General features: G+C 46.8%; 1 protein-coding gene across 2 annotated transcripts; it reads right to left on the bottom strand.

Annotated features, from left to right (window-relative positions):
* Window positions 1–2828: 2828 nt before the first annotated feature.
* Window positions 2829–18979, bottom strand: LOC122463123 (P2Y purinoceptor 2-like). Of its 2 annotated transcripts, none has more exons than XR_006286159.1 (2): window positions 18525–18979; window positions 2829–2944 (listed from the first exon to the last, which is right to left on the bottom strand). XR_006286159.1 is itself a non-coding variant. In XM_043530407.1 (2 exons), exon 2 carries the CDS (start codon window positions 15013–15015, stop codon window positions 14044–14046), a length of 972 nt encoding a protein of 323 aa, XP_043386342.1. In that variant the 5' UTR covers window positions 15016–15027; window positions 18525–18979; the 3' UTR covers window positions 12182–14043. The 2 variants fall into 2 exon arrangements, 1 of the variants encoding a protein (XP_043386342.1); XM_043530407.1 differs by lacking the exon at window positions 2829–2944 and adding an exon at window positions 12182–15027.
* Between the last annotated feature and the right edge of the window lie 347 nt (window positions 18980–19326).

The raw sequence follows: 19326 nt of genomic DNA, 5'->3' as shown, positions 1-19326 counted from the left end.
ATGAAGTCACTGAGAAGATTAGGTTGACCTGGATTAATGCCTTAATTCCTGCCATTAAGAAGGCTTCCTCTTCCCCTTTATCTCCTCCTTTCCCCAATGTACTTAATTGGGGATAATACATCATAATAATTATACTTTGCCCTTCTATAATCCCATCCATTTGAAGACCTCAAAGTACTTTACAAACATGTATTAAGCCTCACTGCTCCACTGTGAAGTAGGTGGCATTTAAATAATTTGTCCCAGGAAGCCTTTGGCAGAGGTGAGAATACAAACTGTGAGTCCTGAATCCCAATCCTTGTCTTTAATCATTACAGCCCCCTCCATCCCTTGAGGGGGTTTCGTGATTAATTGATAGCTGAAATGACAGCCTTTGCAGAACCCCATGGATTGGAGCTACTTTTCTTTCCTGGCAGGCATCTATCTAAGGTACTTGCATAGTTCTCACTACTGTAGCATTTGAGAACCCCCTAATTTTTACAACAGTCCTGTGAGGTAGGACAGTATGGTTATCCGCATTTTATGATGGGGGCACTGAGGCACCAAGGCCCAGATCCTCAAAGGTATTTAGGCTCCTACATGCCACTGATTTCAGTGTCTTGCCCAATGTCACCCAGGTCTCCCAAATCCTAGGCTAGGGCCCTAACCACTGGACCATCCTTCCTCTCTATAGGTGGAATCATCCTTCTTTTCACCTCCACCAAAATGCATCTCTGCTGGCTTCTAACTAGGACTGTGAGAACCCACAGCTTAAGGTTCAGCCAGGTTCACACTCTTGAGGTTTTCTTTGAATTTCTGATTTGCACAAATCCAAGCAAATACTAACAGATGCCCCATTTTAACCCCCATCCTCTGTCATGACACCCTCTTCCCCCACAGACCAGCTTGGGATCCTCCCTCTTCCCACTCAACCTCCTCCACCCTTACACCCTGGCTTCCACTTACCACTAGGTTCCTTCTGCGGGGCAAGAAGAAGGGGAGCTATTGACCTGACTCTTCCCTTTCCCCACAAGCCCTCGAGGCGGCAGCTGGCTGGCCCCTGCCTACAAATGGGCTCTTTATTGTTGGCCAGATGGCCTGCTGCCCCCATAGAGGATGGATGTCGAGTAGGTTCATGGCTCTGCTTAGCCCACTATTCATAGAATCATAGAATCATAGAATATCAGGGTTGGAAGGGACCTCAGAAGGTCATCTAGTCCAACCCCCTGCTCGAAGCAGGACCAAGTCCCAGTTAAATCATCCCAGCCAGGGCTTTGTCAAGCCTGACCTTAAAAACCTCTAAGGAAGGAGATTCTACCACCTCCCTAGGTAACGCATTCCAGTGTTTCACCACCCTCTTAGTGAAAAAGTTTTTCCTAATATCCAATCTAAACCTCCCCCACTGCAACTTGAGACCATTACTCCTTGTTCTGTCATCTGCTACCTTTGAGAACAGTCTAGAGCCATCCTCTTTGGAACCCCCTTTCAGGTAGTTGAAAGCAGCTATCAAATCCCCCCTCATTCTTCTCTTCTGTAGACTAAACAATCCCAGCTCCCTCAGCCTCTCCTCATAAGTCATGTGTTCTAGACCCCTAATCATTTTTGTTGCCCTTCGCTGGACTCTCTCCAATTTATCCACATCCTTCTTGTAGTGTGGGGCCCAAAACTGGACACAGTACTCCAGATGAGGCCTCACCAATGTCGAATAGAGGGGAACGATCACGTCCCTCGATCTGCTCGCTATGCCCCTACTTATACATCCCAAAATGCCATTGGCCTTTTTGGCAACAAGGGCACACTGCTGACTCATATCCAGCTTGTCGTCCACTGTCACCCCTAGGTCCTTTTCCGCAGAACTGCTGCCGAGCCATTCGGTCCCTAGTCTGTAGCGGTGCATTGGATTCTTCCGTCCTAAGTGCAGGACCCTGCACTTATCCTTATTGAACCTCATCAGATTTCTTTTGGCCCAATCCTCCAATTTGTCTAGGTCCCTCTGTATCCTATCCCTCCCCTCTAGCGTATCTACCACTCCTCCCAGTTTAGTATCATCCGCAAATTTGCTGAGAGTGCAATCCACACCATCCTCCAGATCATTTGTGAAGATATTGAACAAAACCGGCCCCAGGACCGACCCCTGGGGCACTCCACTTGACACCGGCTGCCAACTAGACATGGAGCCATTGATCACTACCCGTTGAGCCCTACAATCTAGCCAACTTTCTACCCACCTTATAGTGCTTTCATCCAGCCCATACTTCCTTAACTTGCTGACAAGAATACTGTGGGAGACCATGTCAAAAGCTTTGCTAAAGTCAAGAAACAATACATCCACTGCTTTCCCTTCATCCACAGAGCCAGTAATCTCATCATAAAAGGCGATTAGATTAGTCAGGCATGACCTTCCCTTGGTGAATCCATGCTGGCTGTTCCTGATCACTTTCCTCTCATGCAAGTGCTTCAGGATTGACACCGACAGCAGAGCTGCCTGCCTCTAAGCCCCACATTCATCACCAGGGCTCAGCCTGTGAAGAGAATTCACCTCTTTCTAGGGCCTTGATGCACCTAGGACGTATAACAGACCAGTTTCCCTATTACTGTGCAGGTGCTGGGATTAACGGTTGATGGTTTGGGTAACAGTTGGCTATGGGGTGTAGAAAAAAGGTATCTTTATAGCCTGCAGGAATTCAGGTGGCAGAGCAAACCTTTCTATTCCACTTTCCGGCATTCCCCCTCCCCATCTGATAAACAACTGTGCATGTTACTGTGGGCATGCCCATTAGATACAGGGAAACTAATAAGCAAATAAATAAAAGAAAGAAGTAACTAAAAGTCACTTGCGATTTTGGAGCACTTGGGTCTCAGTCAAGTTGGCATGGGCCAGAAATTCCAAATGTGGCCACTGATCTTGGGTGCTAACCATCCAGAACTCCCAGTGAAGTCAATGGAAATTAGGTATTCTCCACATCTAAGAGAAAAAAAATCATACTTTAATAATAATGTTATGCTGCAGATGGTGATGACTGCCGGCAGCTGTCTCTGATCTATGTGCAGTCACGGGGCTCTTTGAGGAGCTGATGGGTGTGCTTTCATTCAGGTTAAATGAGGGAGCAATAAAATGCCGCTTCGCTTAGAGAGAGCTGAAACAGAAGCCACTGTCCAAGGTTCTGGGCTGTGTGGGAAGGCCTGAGCTTGAACTCACCTCAGGGAGAATACAAGGGGTTTCCCTGGAACTGATTGCAACTGTAGAGGATGGGGTATTGATTGGGGAGTTGTGTGTGTCAAAGGCAGACAGGACCAGAAAGCTAGAGAGTCACTGGTGAGTGTGGCCCTGGGCTGAAGCCAAGAGAGAACTTTTTGGGTACAGGACTGGCTGGAAAGTAGCCTTGGATGTGTGAGCAGGAAAATTACCTCCTACTGCATTCAGGGAAACAACTTTGTGGACATTCTTTGTCAATAGAGAGGATTGCACCAAAGAAATACTTGACTCATATCAGTGTCCCATCCTAACAGAAACAATCCAGCAAGGCCCCAAATACTGGCCCAAATTCTTGCCTCTTGGGCCAAAGGGCAGCAGTAATAAGGAGCTCTGATGCAGTACTTTTCATCAGTACACCCCAAAACACTTGACAAAGGAGGTCAGTATCATTACCCCCATTTCACAGATGGGGAAACTTTTGCCCAGAGCAGGTAAATGACTTGAGCAAAGTCCAGCAGCAAACCTGGAAAAAGAACCCAGTTCTTCTGAGTCCCAGGCCACACAAGGTGTCTCAGTATGGCCAACCCCACATTGAGGCACTTTGGCCTGAGTTCCCATGCTGACTTTCTGGCCCCTTTACTGTACCAGAGTGGCGCAAAGGGGCCTTAGAATGAATATGAATCTTGCTCTTGGAGCCAATATCCTTAAAAATTTGGTGTTTCTCTTCCTCCAGGCTTGAGTCTCTTCTCTCTGACACTACTGTAAAGCAGGGTCCTGTTGCCTGTTTTCTCCTTTCTTTCCCAGGACGTACATTAAAAGGCTTTGTAAGGAATCCCAGCCTGTATGTTTTGTTCTCACTTCAAGACCTGCCCCCCGCATCCAATCTGCACATTATCACTAGAAAATAGGGTTTAATCCCTGCTGAATGTAAATGGACCCATTATCGCTTCTTGAGGTTGCATTAAGTGGCTGTTTGGACTTGGCTTTGTTTACACGACTTGGTGTATTTTAGAAATATGTTTCAATGTTAGATTCTTTTGAGACAAATACCTCCCCTGGAACAAATCCAGCTGCCATTGTTCTTTTGTTTCCCTCCTCTGCTCATGTGAACCTGTTTTTCACTTTGGCCGTATCAGCGATGTAACAGGGCTTAGATCATAGTCATGTGTTTTAGGGACTAATGTCCTCTAGTTATCCCCAGAGCAGGTAAACCTCAGACAGAAATAGCACAAGATTCCTCCACACCATTCTGCCAGTGGCCTTCAACCCTGCCTTGAAGGGCACCATCTTTAGTTGGGGCAGGTAGCTCAGACTGTCCTGCCCATTCAATCCCTGGCTTTTCTGCAGAAGCTCTCAACCCAGGGACTGATTCGTCCTGATGGCTATGGTTTTTGTAACACAGCTGCGTGTCAATTAGGAATTGGAATGAGATCACCACCATGTTTCCTGTAGCTCACAGATCAGGACTCAGGTAGCAAAGCCTTTGTTCCCTGCTGATCTAGGCTGGACAAACACCTGTCAGGGATGGTCCAAGTTTACTTGGTCCTCCCTCAGCTCAGGGAGCTGGATTTGATGAACTGCCAAGGTCCCTTCCAGCCCTACATTTCTGTGACTGACTCTCCACTGTTGCGACTGATAGGGGGTCTGCTCTCCCCATGCCCCCCTAGGGCAGCTGGCTTGTTTCCCCAGCCCAGGAAGGATTAAATGCCATGTCCAGAGTCTATTCAGGCCCTTCCTTCAGGGCACAGTTTATTCCTCCAACAAAATACACACAAAGTAGTTGCAAAATGAAGCTATTCCCCCGACCAAAGCAGGCTGCAAGGGCCCAGAAGCTTCTCATTGTATCTCTTTCCTACAGTTATAGCAGCCCATCTGCTTCCCACAACTCAGCCTCTCAGCCCTTTATAAGAACCACTGGATCCTTTCCCAGCTGCATCTGGAGAGATGCAGAAGAGTGAGAGTGAAGAGAGAAAAGTGAGGGGGGATTTGATAGCAGCCTTCAACTACCTGAAGGGGGGTTCCAAAGAGGATGGAGCTCGGCTGTTCTCAGTGGTGGCAGACGACAGAACAAGGAGCAATGGTCTCAAGTTGCAGTGGGGGAGGTCTAGGTTGGATATTAGGAAACACTATTTACTAGGAGGGGGGTGAAGCACTGGAATGGGTTCCCTAGGGAGGTGGTGGAATCTCCATCCTTAGAGGTTGATAAAGCCCTGGCTGGGATGATTTAGCTGGGTGTTGGTCCTGCTTTGAGCAGGGGATTGTACTAGATACTTCCTGAGGTCTCTTCCAACCCTAATCTTCTATGATGATCTGCCCAGCCCAGACACCTGTTCTTAAAGGGGGTCTGTCTCCAAACAGGGCTGACTGGCCCCAGAACATTGGCCCTTAAAAAGGCAAACGACCGAGCTATACCTACATTCTCATGAGCTCAGAGGGGTATCTATCACCACCCACGCTGCAGCCTTTTGCCCAATCCAGCTTTGCTTCTAGCTCCAGATTATCCTCACTGAAACATGTCCCACCCCATGGCTAAATGGGGAATAGGAGAAGGTGGGTCTGGGCTCACTGAGAGGTGCTTTCAGGGATGCCGCTGGTCAGGCAGTGTGGCTTTTAAACTCCATCTTCTTTCCTCCCAGAGACAGAGAAAGACGATGCAGTATTGGAAGCTCACATGATTTTCTGTGAAGTCTCACAATATCTGGCATTTTTTAAAGCCCCAGCTCCTGGAGTCCTGTGACTACACCAAGACCACAGCTCGCATTTTTAAAAAATCCAGTTTCTATCCCTTGTGGTTGCAGAGATATACTTGAAAGCATGACCCCTAAATGCTCCAGCACCTGGAAACAAATGGAAAGAACCTCAAATGTATTGTTATGAGCTCATGATTTTAAAGCCAATTCCCATGTTTGGTTTTTTTGGGGCCTGATTCAGGATTTTTGAATACTCGGGGTTGTCAGCACTGTGATGGGAGCTGGGACAGCCCATTTGGTTACAGTTCAAGGTTGCTTCTTGTTAATGTAGTAATAATAAACTCCTTGGCATTTAAGTCCAGGACATGGTTATAACTCATCTCGTAAAGAGGAGGCACCCACAAATCATCATTTAAGTATCTAGGTAACTAGCCATTGTTATACACAAAGAAAATATGATAGAGCAGAGTCTTGTACATTTCAGTGTCACCTGTGTATAGGAACGAAACTGACAGAACCACAGCAAAACAAATCAAAAGAATCACTGTGATCATAGGTAGCCAAGTCAGGCGGTGTTGAAAATATTCCTGTGTAATGCATGTTATTCCTCAGTTGTTCACAAGATGGCCTTCTTCTCACACGCAATCACTAGAAATGTAAGGAAGGAGTCAGGAAGCGAAGGCCTTTCCCCTATTTGTTATCTAGTGTGTTTGATTTGTAATTAAACTCTGCTTCCCATTCATGTGTCCAATGGGGGCTGGTTGAAGATTTTCCATTGAAGCTGGGGGGTGTTTTTTGACGAAAAATAGGGTTTTTGGCTAAATGAAATTTTTTGCAAAAGAATATCTGCTTTTTGCAGAAAATGTTGAGGTTTGGTCAAAACTTTTTGGCTGAAAGTTTTCTATAAAAAGTCATAATTTTTCAAGGAAACAACTCTTATTCCTGACTAGCTTTGTTTCTAACTTAGTAGCGGTTTGTCGGGGCAGGTGAGAACTGCAGGATGTTCTGCTAGGAGTCTATCCCAAATCGGCAGAACCGTACTTTCTAGCCTACGCATCCGATGAAGTGAGCTGTAGCTCCCGAAAGCTTATGCTCAAAGAAATTGGTTAGTCTCTAAGGTGCCACAAGTCCTCCTTTTCTTTTTGCGAATACAGACTGACCCGGCTGCTACTCTGAAACCTGTCTTCATACAATGTGTGTGTGATACCTTCAGCTGCAGCTGCGCTTGAAATAAGCCTATGTGGGAAGCATCGTGGGTTAGCCCATACTGTAGCACAAGAAGTGCTTGTGTACCTAAACATTTAGGTCCGTCCACGCTCTTCAGAAACAGCGTAGCTAGCTGCATTAGTTCAGAGTAAGACTCATGAGGGCTGGGTGGGGACAAAGCGTTTGGGGCAGCTGGTTTGCTGTTGTAGACTTTCCTTCCTGAAAAGATCAGGTTCACCAGCTCCAAATGCAGGAGCCATCTTCACCCCCTAGCTTTCCTTCACCAATACCAATAAATCTTCACATTACACCTCTGACCTGGTATGGGAGGAGAGAGTGTTCGGGGAGATTTTGGCAAACCAGTAAAGTGCCTAACCCACGATCGCTTGTTACTAACAGTAAGCCAAGCTAGCAGGCCACACTGAACCACTATTGTGTGTTGCTAATAGTCAAGTTAGCAGGCCATCATGAACCTCTCTGGCTTATTGCTAAAAGTAGCCAAGTCAGCAGGTTGTAAATTGGTCATGCAGTGGCCTCAGCTTAACCAAGGCAGGAGGGGAGGGGGTTTTGGGTACCACAGACAGGGCAGATTGACCCTGCGTCCTTCCTGCTGAGAATGTTGAAATTGCTGATCTATGTATTTTAGAAAAACAGGAAGTCTGTCACTATGTGCCCCCGGGAATGTTTGTCAGGGACCCAAGGCATGGACACTCTGAAACCCCACCCCCCCACCCCCAAACCGTATCTGGTAAATTGATGACCATAAGGAAATCTCTTGCTTGATCTTTCAAAACTGCTTGCTCAGCAAGTTTTCTTTAAGGGATATGTCATTATGTTACTAATGTATAAATAAGGGGGAAAAGTTTGAGGTAACCAGACTTCTCAGAAGGCACTCTTCAGGGATGCTCCCTCTGGAAGCATCTTGGGGTCCCCACCAGCAGACTGAAGCCTGACCAGCAGAAGCCTGTCACGGTGCCACTCGAAAGCCAAGCTCAGCTTTGGTAATTATCGAGGGTTGGGGGTGTTTTACTAACTGGTCGCGGACGCATGTAAGTGCTTGAGACTAAGTCAAGTTTAGCTTTAAGAGAAAGCTGTCTTGTGTTGTCCTGTTTGTGCCAGCCATCTATCGGTTGGACGGCCGTGTCTCCCCTGATTTATTTCCTGACACTGCCTCGCACAGAGTAAACGTTACCAAGAGCTTTGGGTTAAAAGAACCCCGGGTAACAAGCGGGGCCATATTTCCATGCTAACAGACCAAGCTGCCTGTTAGCCCCGTGACGAGCATGGTATCAATGAGAGAGAGCTGCAAGGTGGCATGTTGAGGACCCAGATCCAGCACAGTCATCTCCGGACATAGTTAAAACTGGATTTGGGCTTGGTGTTTAGATGGGGCTGAACGCTGTTCTTAGCAGCATTCCTGAAGGTGTCACCACTCCGCTGCTGACCTTTGAACCCCATTTATGACTGAAGACTTCATTGTATTTTAACCATTTCGGGAGACTTCCCCGTTTTAACCTAGTCCTCCACCACCAGTAATGTCTTCAGTGTGACATTAGGAGATATAAATATCAAAGACCAAATCTGGACATGGACTTCCACTTCCCTGCTTTATGAAGAGACATCTCTTGAGTGTGTGGCTGAGAGACGGAAGCTCTGCCCTTTCTGGGTGATTTGTACATCAGGTTGTAACAGCTGTTAGACAACAAATTCATGGGTCCGTCCTCCAGGAGGCAGCCCCAGCATCAGCAGCTTGCAGCTGTGGGAGGATATAAAGGGATTGGCGACCCCTACATACCCCGTCATGGCCAGGCGCAGCCCTGCAGGTATACTTGACCTTACTTTACCCCAACCGGGTGTTAACCAGTGTGCTTGTTTGATCAGGCCAATGACAAGCCAAACACCCTAATTAACATACGTAAGTCTCCCTTAAATGACACCATCCTAAAAAGGAGCACTTGGACAAAAGTTTAAGGCTCTTACCTCAGAGCCCAGGTTTGGGTCACTCAAAACTTAAAAGAGTCTGAGTCTGGTTAGACCAATCTTCAGGGAGCTGGAGCAGAGATCACCATCCCTAGCTAATTGCACAGTTTCAAGTCTACACCCCCTCTCACTCAGCTTCCTCCTCCTATTTTAAATAGGGTTGTCCTCCGGTGAAGCAGGGAGCCACCTTGATTGTGTGCAGGTGATTCCGATTGCAGCTCCTGGCTGGCCCTTTAAGTGTAGTATACCCCTTCACAGAGAGATTTCCCCTGCTCCTTCAGCTTTGGCATTTCCCCTTGGTCACCTGGCAGCTGGTTCGGTTCACCCTGCAGAAATGGAATGGGCAGTGGAGCAAAGGGAGGACATGTGCTCCCAAAGGAAAGAAGTGCAGAAGGGTGGGACTTGCTCAGAAAGGCCCCCAAAGAACTCGGTGATGCTTCAACATCTCCCATGCTGTGCACTGGCTTCGGAGAAGTTCATAGAATCATAGCATTGTAGGCCTGGAAGGGGCCTCCAGAGGTCATCTAGTCCAGTCCCCTGCACTCATGGCAGGACTCAGTTTTATCTAGACCATCCCTGACAGGTGTTTGTCTAACCTGCTTTTAAAAATCTCCAATGGCGGAGATCCCACAACCTCCCTAGGCAATTTATTCCAGTGCTTAACCACCCTGACAGTTAGGAAGTTTTTCCTAATGTCCAACCTAAACCGCCCTTGCTGCAATTTAAGCCCATTACTTCTTGTCCTAGCCTCTGAGGTTAAGAAGAACAATTTTTCTTCCTCCTCCTTGTAACAACCTTTTACGTACTTGAAAACTGTTATCATGTCCCCTCTCCGTCTTCTCTTCTCCACACTAAACAAATCCAGCTTTTTCAATCTTCCCTCACAGTCAATGTTTTCTAAACCTTTAATCCTTTCTGTTGCTCTTCTTTGGACTCTCTCCAATTTGTCCACATCTTTGCTGAAATGTGGTGCCCAGAACTGAACACAATACTCCAGTTGAGGCCTAATCAGCGTGGAGTAGAGCGGAAGAATTACTTCTCATGTCTTGCTTACAGTACTCCAGCTAATACATCCCAGAATTACGTTTGCTTTTTTTTGCAACAGTGTTACACTGTTGATTCATATTTAGCTTGTGGTTCACTATGACCCCTAGATCCCTTTCTGCAGTACTCCTTCCTAGGCAGTCATTTCCCATTTTGTATGTGTGCAACTGATTGTTCCTTCCTAAGTGGAGTCCTTTGCATTTGTCCTTATTGAATTTCATCCTATTGACTTCAGATCATTTCTCCAGTTTGTCCAGACCATTTTGAATTTTCATCCTATTTTCCAAAGCACTTGATACCAAGTGGGGAGGGGTTGCATCTGCAAACTTTATAAGTGTACTCTCTTTGCCATTATCTACATCGATAAAGATATTGAACAGACCCAGACCCAGAACTGATCCCTGCAGGACCCCACTCATTATGCCCTTCCAACTTGACTGTGAACCACTGATAACTGCTCTCTGGGAATGGTTTTCCAACCAGTTTTGCACCCATCTTACAGTAGTTGCATCTAGGTTGCATTTCCCTAGTTTATTTATGAGAAGGTCATGCAGGACAGTACCAAAAGCTCCACTAAAATAAAGAAATACCCCATCTACCGCTTCCCCCCATCCACAAGGCTTGTTAACCTGCCAAAGATGCTGTAGGCACAGCTTGCCTATGATGCACAGTAAAGGGCCAGACTGATGGCTGTTCTAGCAGTGTAAATTGAGGGTCACTCTGTTGACTGCAGAGGAGTTACTCCTGATTTACACCCATGTAACTCAGTCTGGTCCAAAGACTGTAGAAACAGTGCAGATCCCCAGTGTTCTGCATGCAGCTACCAAACTCATAGGACCTTAGTTGACAGTTTTGCAGCTGTGACTTCCCAGCGTCCCTGCTAACGTGATGAGTCTGCTGATGACTGGATACCACTCTAAAGAGAGGACGTAGCACAGGCGGTGGGTGTGACTTTTCAGTGTCACATTGTCCTGCTTCTAACTTGAGTGGCACACACCCCATTTGGCAGCTGAGCCAGGGCTTGGCAAGACCCTTAGCTGGTGTAAATTGGCATAGCTCCACTGACTTCAATGGGACTATTCCAGTTTACATGGGCTGATGAGCCCTCTCTTTGTGTTTAGTTTCCTTAGAGCTTGGGAGTGAGGGAGTGTGAAAAAATACAGTGTGCTTGCCAAGGTGGCCCACCTTTTGGAAACAGACGCATGGAGCAGAGGCAGAACATTCCTTTCACTGAGTTTTCAGACAATACAAGTCAGAACTAAGAGAACGTTGCAATTTGCACAAAGTCGCTGAAAGCGAAACGCTGGGTGTGACTCTCCTGTTTCACTGGGAGTTACCCTGGCACAAAGGGAGTGCAAAACTGGGCCACATCAGAACGGCAGCATTTTGAATTGTGGTAAATGCCTCTGCAACATTGCAAGGCAATGGTGAGCTGGGTCCATTCATTTGAATTAATATAAATGCTGTTAAATGCAAAGTATAATAGGTCACCATTAATTCATGCCCCCACCTGTCGTGCTAATTTACCACATGCTAGGTTTTATACTAGCCAACTAAAGCAGTTAGCAGGTAGCATAGAAATTCAGTGTTTCCGCTGATACAATTGTCTGTCCTATTTGTGCAATGCCTTAATACCACAAAAATATTTGTACTTACAAGGAGGGGAGCCCCCAAGCAAACCCCTGGTTTAGATCACATGCACACCCACCTTGGGAGGGTGGGGACAGCATTCATTTTGCAGCTTGGCACCATCATTCCTCAGAGTTGTTAGCAGCTTTATAATAATTATCCAAGCATTATTTATCCAATTATAACATCATTAAAAGCGTTATGGCACCTTTCCTCTTGCAAGGCACATTAAAGACATCAGTGAACTGAGCTTGGAGACAATTCCCCTGTGTGGTGGATGTGTAAGTAGTATAGAGATAAGATTAAAACCTTAATCACCTGACTGGTACTCCCCTGCTCTAGCTGCTAGATCAAACTGCTTCCCCAATAAGCAGGCACGGTTGAAGTTTGTTGGATAAATATGTTTCGGTTACAGAACTGAAGTAGTTAGCAAATACAATAATTATTAGGTTAAGTCAGCAGGTAACAGATGACAAGGTACAGCAGTCAAAGAGCAGCAATGTGAGTTTCTTAAGTTGCATTGTCAGGCAAAGCACTACAAAGTTTCCGAGCAATGTGCCTTTATAACTTCTCCTTTGGTTTTGTCTACACTAGCCTGTTCTGGGAGATCTCCCACTGTTGCACCACTATAGGTGATCTGGCACTCATATACACAGAGCATAGCTGTTTGTACCACCATATCACTTAGATTTGCTCTGAGCAGGACTTGATAACATGGTGGTTAAGAATCACATTTGCCTCCTCTATGTGACAACCGCTATCTTGGTTGTGAGCAGGAATTGAACCAGGAACTTCCAGAAGTAAAACGCACAAACTACTATTCAAGTACACTATATACACTGGATCACCCTTGTCAACATGCTTGTTGACCCTGTCAAGGAATTCTAATAGATTGGTGAGGCATGATTTCCCTTTACAATAGCTGTGTCGACTCTTCCCCAACAAATCATGTTCATCTATGCATCTGATAATTCCGTTCTTTACTACAGTGTATTTCACTGAACATTTTGGAGCTCATGCATGCTTTCAGCTTTCTCCCATGTAAGGGGTCATGGCTTGAGAGCCTAGAAACTTGCCAGGCAAATTCTCCACGATATGGTGCAACTGATTTTGGCACTTTAAAAAGCCCCAGTAGCTTGGACACTAAGGTTGACAAGTTTTGTAGTGCAGAAGGGACACTGGCTTTCCTTTTAAAATAAGGAACCCTCATCTCATTGAATCTGCTGCCTGCCACACTGGTATAATTAAATCAAGGGTGGTGCAAACCTCCCCCTCACACATTTGTCTCTAAAGAGACTTCCTCTTTGGCTGTTGCTTTGGGTAATACAGCTAGCTTCTAGATTCTACAGCCAATGACATAAAGTGGGGATAGGCTGTCCATCTGGAGGAAGGTTCTCTTTCCTATATGCTTTGGTGCTGGGTTCACAAGCCCATCCTGCACCTTGCATTGCTCGTTACCTTCAGAGACATTTTTTCTCCTGGTGAGAAACTGCATTATGATTTGCATGGAAGACAAGGGTTCAACACGTTTTGCTCCTTTGCAGAAATGGGTTTTTCACTGGGTTGGCTGACACTGAAAAACTGTCTTTTGGTTTACAGCCTTAAGTCCAGATCATCAACCCCACTGTAGCTGTGCTGGGCCGTTCCAACAGCACCAAGGAAAACAAAAGTTGGCAGAGCCAGCTACCTGAGGGTTTCCCCTTACAGCTGTCAGTTTAGTGGGAGTTGACTGGGAAAAGCATATGGCAAGAGCACTCTTACACTCCAGTGATCCCCTGGCTGCAGGAAAGACCCCTTGGAGACCATTACAGCTGGTAGACCTTAGAGCAGTCCTGAGGTTGCTCTAAATTTTGCCAGGGGATGAACTGGCACCCAGCAGCCCTGGGGATCAGGATATGTCTACAGTGCAATCATAGGGTAGGATTCCAGCTCATGTAGACATACCTGAGCTAGCTTTAATCTAGCTAGCTCGAGCACTGGAACAATGAAGGAGCAGCAGGGTACACTTCAGCATGGACTACCCCAATGAGTAGTTAGGGTTCCCGGTGGTCTTGCACAGCATACACTGAAGTGGGCACTGCCACAGCTTCACTTCTCTGGGACCCAAGCTATCTAGATTAAATCTAGCTTGGATGTATCTCCATGAGCTGCAATCATTCCCCATCACTGCAGGGGAGACACATCTTTAGAGCCACATTTGCGGTCTCCAAACCGTGTCGAGCAGAGTTCCGGCACTACTAAAGATCTGGCTCCTAGAATTTACAGCACCTCTGACTGGTCCCCCAGGAAGTGCTAGCATGGGCCCTGAATCCTGCAAATTCACTTTAAGAACCGGAATTTTCTCAGGGATTTTGAGAAGGACTCATTAAACTTCTCACTAGCAAAGCTGTAGATCAAGGGATTGAGACAGCAGTTCACCATGGTGAAAAGCCAAGAGGCATAATACGCCATTTCCACCTGGTGCAGGCGCTCGCAGGACATATTGTAATACTTTACAATCACTCCCACAGTCCTGCTCACATGCAGTGGCACAAAGCAGATGACAAAGATAGCCAGGGACACCATTATCATCTGTAAGGACTTTGTTTTCATCACCCTGCCCCGGAGGCTCGTACTGTTCATTTTAGCAATGGTAGCGCCCAGCAAGGCATAGCAGGTCAAGGAGATGCCAAAGGGGAGGAGGAAGTTGACCGTCACCAGGAAGATATTGTAGTACAAGTACAGAGAGGAGAACTCCGACTGATGGATACTCAGGCATTTCACAGAGCCACTGAGTAATGAAGTCTTGAGGATGATGAAGAAGGGCAGCCCTTGGATGCTTAGGAGAAACCATACAAACAAGCTGAGTTTCTTCATGAAGGACTTCTTCTTCCAAAGGGTCCTGGTGCTATAGTGAACGACAGCAAGGTACCTGTGAATGCTGATGAGCGTCAGGAAGTAGATGCTGCCATACAAGTGGGTGCTGAGGATGAAGACTTTTAGCTGGCAGAGGAACTGACCAAATTGCCAGGTGTTGCCCAGGCTGAAGTAGGCCACCATCAGCGGCACAATGGGAATAAGGAGGGCATCCGTTAAGACTAGGTTGAACTGGAGGATCATGCCAGAATTCCACTGCTTGATATGGAACCAGAATATCCACAGACTGGTGCTGTTCAGAACAAGGCAGGCCAAGAAGAGGATGCTCATCAGGATGGGGATGACATGGGGCAGCACCTGTGGCTTGCACTCTGTGCTGACGTTCGTGACAGGATGAAAGCTGGTGGCGCTAAAGACTTGGGAAGAAGTCTCCATACTTTGGCTGACCTGCAGCAGAGGGGGCAAGAAAGAGAAAGTATTGACACTTTTAGGGTCCGTCTTCTCTCCTTTGATGAGATAACGATGAGCCGAATTTTAGAACAATGCCAGGAAGTATGCCAGAAGCAGGTCTGCAGCACAGTTACGGGGTCTTGCAAGTCCCCTGCAATATGATGTCCCTGTGGCTAACAGCATCTGCCAAGCATATTAAACTAAGTATTTAGCCAGCCAAAGAATGAGATACAGTAGATATGAAAGTATGAAAGGGCTGAATTTGGCCTGCTCTAAGCAAATACAAACCCATGGAAAACAATAGCTTTGAGCCTGCTTATACCAGGGTTGAATTTTCCCAGTGTATTACGGGGAAAGCAAAAAGGTTACATATAAAGCACCAAGCAAATTATTATGTGTGGGTCTTAAGAAATGAAGTCCTGTCCGCTCCCCATGGACCTGTAAACACCTGTGATGTTTTTCTTAGTAATAGGGGCTTACTCTAGCGTCTTTGGCCAAAAGTCTCCCCTCTTCCCAATGTTGTGCAAGGTGTTTTACATGGTTGATTGCTGCCCTTTGCTCCAGAGATGGCTGCATTTCAGTTTTGTGGCATACTTTCTGAAGCATTTTTGGATTCTTCGGTAATGTAAGATATTACTGACTACCCCAGGTGAAAAAGTTGGAACAAATGAGCTGTGACGTTGTATTTTTAACCCTTGGTTCCAAAAGCCATTGCATTAATTTAAGGCCACTTGTCAAATGCTGGAATCATCCACTTTAGAAAGACTTCACACCAGTTAAATGAAATATTTAACTGCATTTCCCTCTCAGTGCATTGTCTTATGGGTGTTGTAATTCAGGTGGATCTGACTCAGAAGAAAATATTTCACTTCAAGTTTCCTGATGGCAAATTGGCAAAATGGAATTTCCCTCCCCAACAGAAAGTTTTGATTTTGCAGAAATTGTGTTTGCTGTCAGAAAATCATTGCAGCAGGAAATTCCCAACCTCTGGAGGCAGCATAAGCCTTCCAGGTCAGGTACTGGTGCTCTCTGAAGTAGGGCTTACCCTCAGCAATATCACTGCTGCACAGTCCGAGTTCTTTTGTTGAGGGAAGGCAGAGGAGATGAGCATGATGATGGAATGCTCCACCCCTGCCCCCAAAGTCTTTCCTGGTATTAACCCTCCACCTCCAAAGCCCTGGAACACAGCTACCTTTCTTCCCGCCAACAAGGATTAGACGGGATTCTCCTTTGGGACCCCAAAACTCTGCTCTTTAGATTAGAATCTTTAGGGCTGGACACAGAGCTATGGCTAGGCAGGCACACGTCACGGGACTTGGTTAATTTTATCGACCATCACCTGGGCCCACACAAGTGAAGCCCTCGGCCCCACTGACAGGTTGTTTACAGCTCTATTTTCAAACATGGGAGCCTAACGTTGGGGATGTATGTCATGGGCGGTGCATGAGACTCACCACTAGGGAGGCCAGCCATGCAGCCTCACCCCCTACCCCCCTCTGCCAGAGCCTCAAGCACCTGCCTTCCCCCACGGCTGGAGGAGCCCCAGCTGAACCGCCTAGGGCTTCTGGTTGAAGCTGAGCTCCTGCCAGCTTGGGGGAGAGGGCGGAGCATGAACGGGGCTAGGGCTTGGCCTTCCCGGCTTATTATTCCTGCCGCCCATGATGTATGTCCATATTAAAGCACTTAACTAGCCATTTCAGGCTCTGAAATCTACATTTAGGTGCAGGTATTTTGGTGCATAAATGTAGGCACCCTGCAACATCAGTCACTGCTCAGCTTTCGAAGCTTGAGTAATCCCCCGAAAATGCCACAGTGTTTTGGGCAAAATGCTATGGCATACAGTCCACTACTTCTCTTTTTTCATCAGTCATCTTAAATCCTACACAGACCCTGAAAGGAAGCTCATGTCAGACTGCCTATCAGGCAGTCAGCGAGCTATGCATCTGGTTCTGCCTGCCCTGTGTCCATAACATGGGTTACAAGACTTTCACAGGGCTCTTCTCTGGAGACCACATCCACAGTAATGAGTTATTCATGGTTAGCTAGCCGGCTGGGTGTGGCTGGAGCAGCGTGTGGGAGGAAGTTAGTATGAGAATGTTCATTGTCCCCCCACAGTTACAGAGATATTCTTAGAACATACAGTTTCATTCTCTCATAGTTTATGATGTAGGTAGAAACCTGCAATTAAATTGCATCTTTCTTTTCACTTCAGAGCCTCTGAGTGTCTTTATATCGTGGTTCTCAAAAGAACTGGCTAAGGAATTTGTGAGGGGGTTTAGAGGGGAGTGTTATCTGCTTGTTAGCACAGTGGACCGAGAATCAGGATACCTGGATTCAAGTCCTTGGTTTTCCACCAGTCCTGAGACACCTTGGGTGACTTTAACCACTCTGTGCCTCAGTTTCCCCTTCTGTCAAACAGGGGAATCTTAATTATTACCCAGTCCAGGGGCTTGTTGAAGCTTAGTTATTGTTTGCAAAGCTCTGATGAGGCTCAGGTGAGAAGAGTTACTGCTAGACAATTGCAAATTGCTATCAAGGAAGATGATGCAAATTCTGCTTCTTGCTATTTTAGGCTACAAAGCAATTCCTTTCGGATTAACATCATAACCCTTAGCTGCCTCCCAGCATGATCCTCCAAACCAAGCAGCCTACATGGCTGTCCAAGACAACAAACGTTAGGGGCCACCTACTGCAGACGGCAGTGACTCTGCTCAAAGCTATGGGCTCATTTGGAGTGGACTCGTTCGGTTTTCTCCAGAGCAGGAGCTTTGTTGGCTCAAAGAATGACCACAGATTTCAGACAGGCAGCTACCCATTGTACAAAGATAAAAGGCCATGGGCTTCATTTTCCTCTCGTGGGGATAAATCAGGAACAACCGTGGTATAAAACCAGGGTGAGATCAGGATTGGGCTCCGTAGCTCAAGAACTGGGCTCAGTTCAGAGCCCCCTCCTTGGACCTGATCCTGCTCTCAAGGGAAGTTTTGCCTGAGTAAAGAGTGCAGGATCAAACTCTGCATGAAGGAGGGACCAGTGTCAGAGCAAGGACTTACATCTTCTCCTCTTGCATATTGTTGGGAGGTACAAAGAAAAGTGCCAGGAATTGTCTAGTAAATTGAGAGCAGCTTTAAACTAACAAAACAAACCAGAAAAAGCCAACTTGAAATGGAATTATGCAAGCCATAAGCTTTGTAAGTACTTAGGGGCCAGATTCTAGTCTCAGTCACAGCAGTGTAAATAGAATTACTCTGGATTTATACCAGAGGAGCCGAGAATAGAATCTGACCCTGGATCTCCGAACAAAGCAATCATTTTGGTTTACTAATTGGTGTTAAAATTCCCCCGGCTTTGGCCTTCATGCAGCCTTATTAACTTCAGGGGGGTTGCCCGGGTCGAATTGAATGGTGAATTTGGCTATTGTCCCCTATGCACATTCACTGTTAAAAAACAGACTATGAATAAGCTATTCCGAACAAGCTGTCAGGGGGAAACTTACCACCCTTCTCAGGGAGAGGAGCTGTGGTTCACCAGCTGAGCTGCAGCCTTCCCAGCTGGAAGCCACATGGATACAAATTCATTCAAACTTGCAGATAGAGGCAGAGCTGATGGGACAGACGAGGTTAGGTGGCTCTCAGGGGGAAGAGACAGTTCAGCAATGACACTGCAGCTGCCTAGGGCGTCTCAGTCAGCAGAAGAAGTGGCTGATGCAGTGTTCCAGGAAACAGTTTGACTACTTGCTTTGCAAAAGCACCTTTGGGCTTGCGAGCTCCTGGCCATCTCCCTCTGTGGTGTCGACAAGGCTTGCAGAGACAACAGAGCCTTGAGGCAGCCAACTCCTTCCTCCAAGCAATTCAAGCACATGCCAGCGGAAGCACAGAACAGGGGGAATTGTCCCACTCAGAAAGGGATCAGTCTGCCAGGGGATGAGTGGGATCCGAGCTCCGAAACAACGCTTGGAAATGGTTCCCCCCCCCAATAATATACACAAATCCAGGAGGAGGCAAGGAGCCAATCTGAAAGGTGATAGGGAGTACAGACCCACCCAGGGCTTGGCAGGCAGAGGGTTAACACTGTCTTGCGGAGTGGTGGAAAGCCCACAAGTGGTGTGCTGATTGCAGGGATTGACAGGTGAGGGTGGCCTGGGCAGCTGTGATGAGTTAGACAATCTCAGCTGGGGCCATGATGCCCTGCTGCAATACACCCATTTATTACTAGTAATTAAAGTAGCTGGGCAGTGGAATACTGATTCAAAGACCATCTCTGAAAAGCCCTCACACCAGTCCCATGAGGGAAATAAG

This window comes from Chelonia mydas, chromosome 16, assembly GCF_015237465.2.
Source record: "Chelonia mydas isolate rCheMyd1 chromosome 16, rCheMyd1.pri.v2, whole genome shotgun sequence".
NCBI classification, from domain to species: domain Eukaryota; kingdom Metazoa; phylum Chordata; order Testudines; family Cheloniidae; genus Chelonia; species Chelonia mydas.
This window is presented reverse-complemented; position numbering and strand designations above follow the sequence as displayed.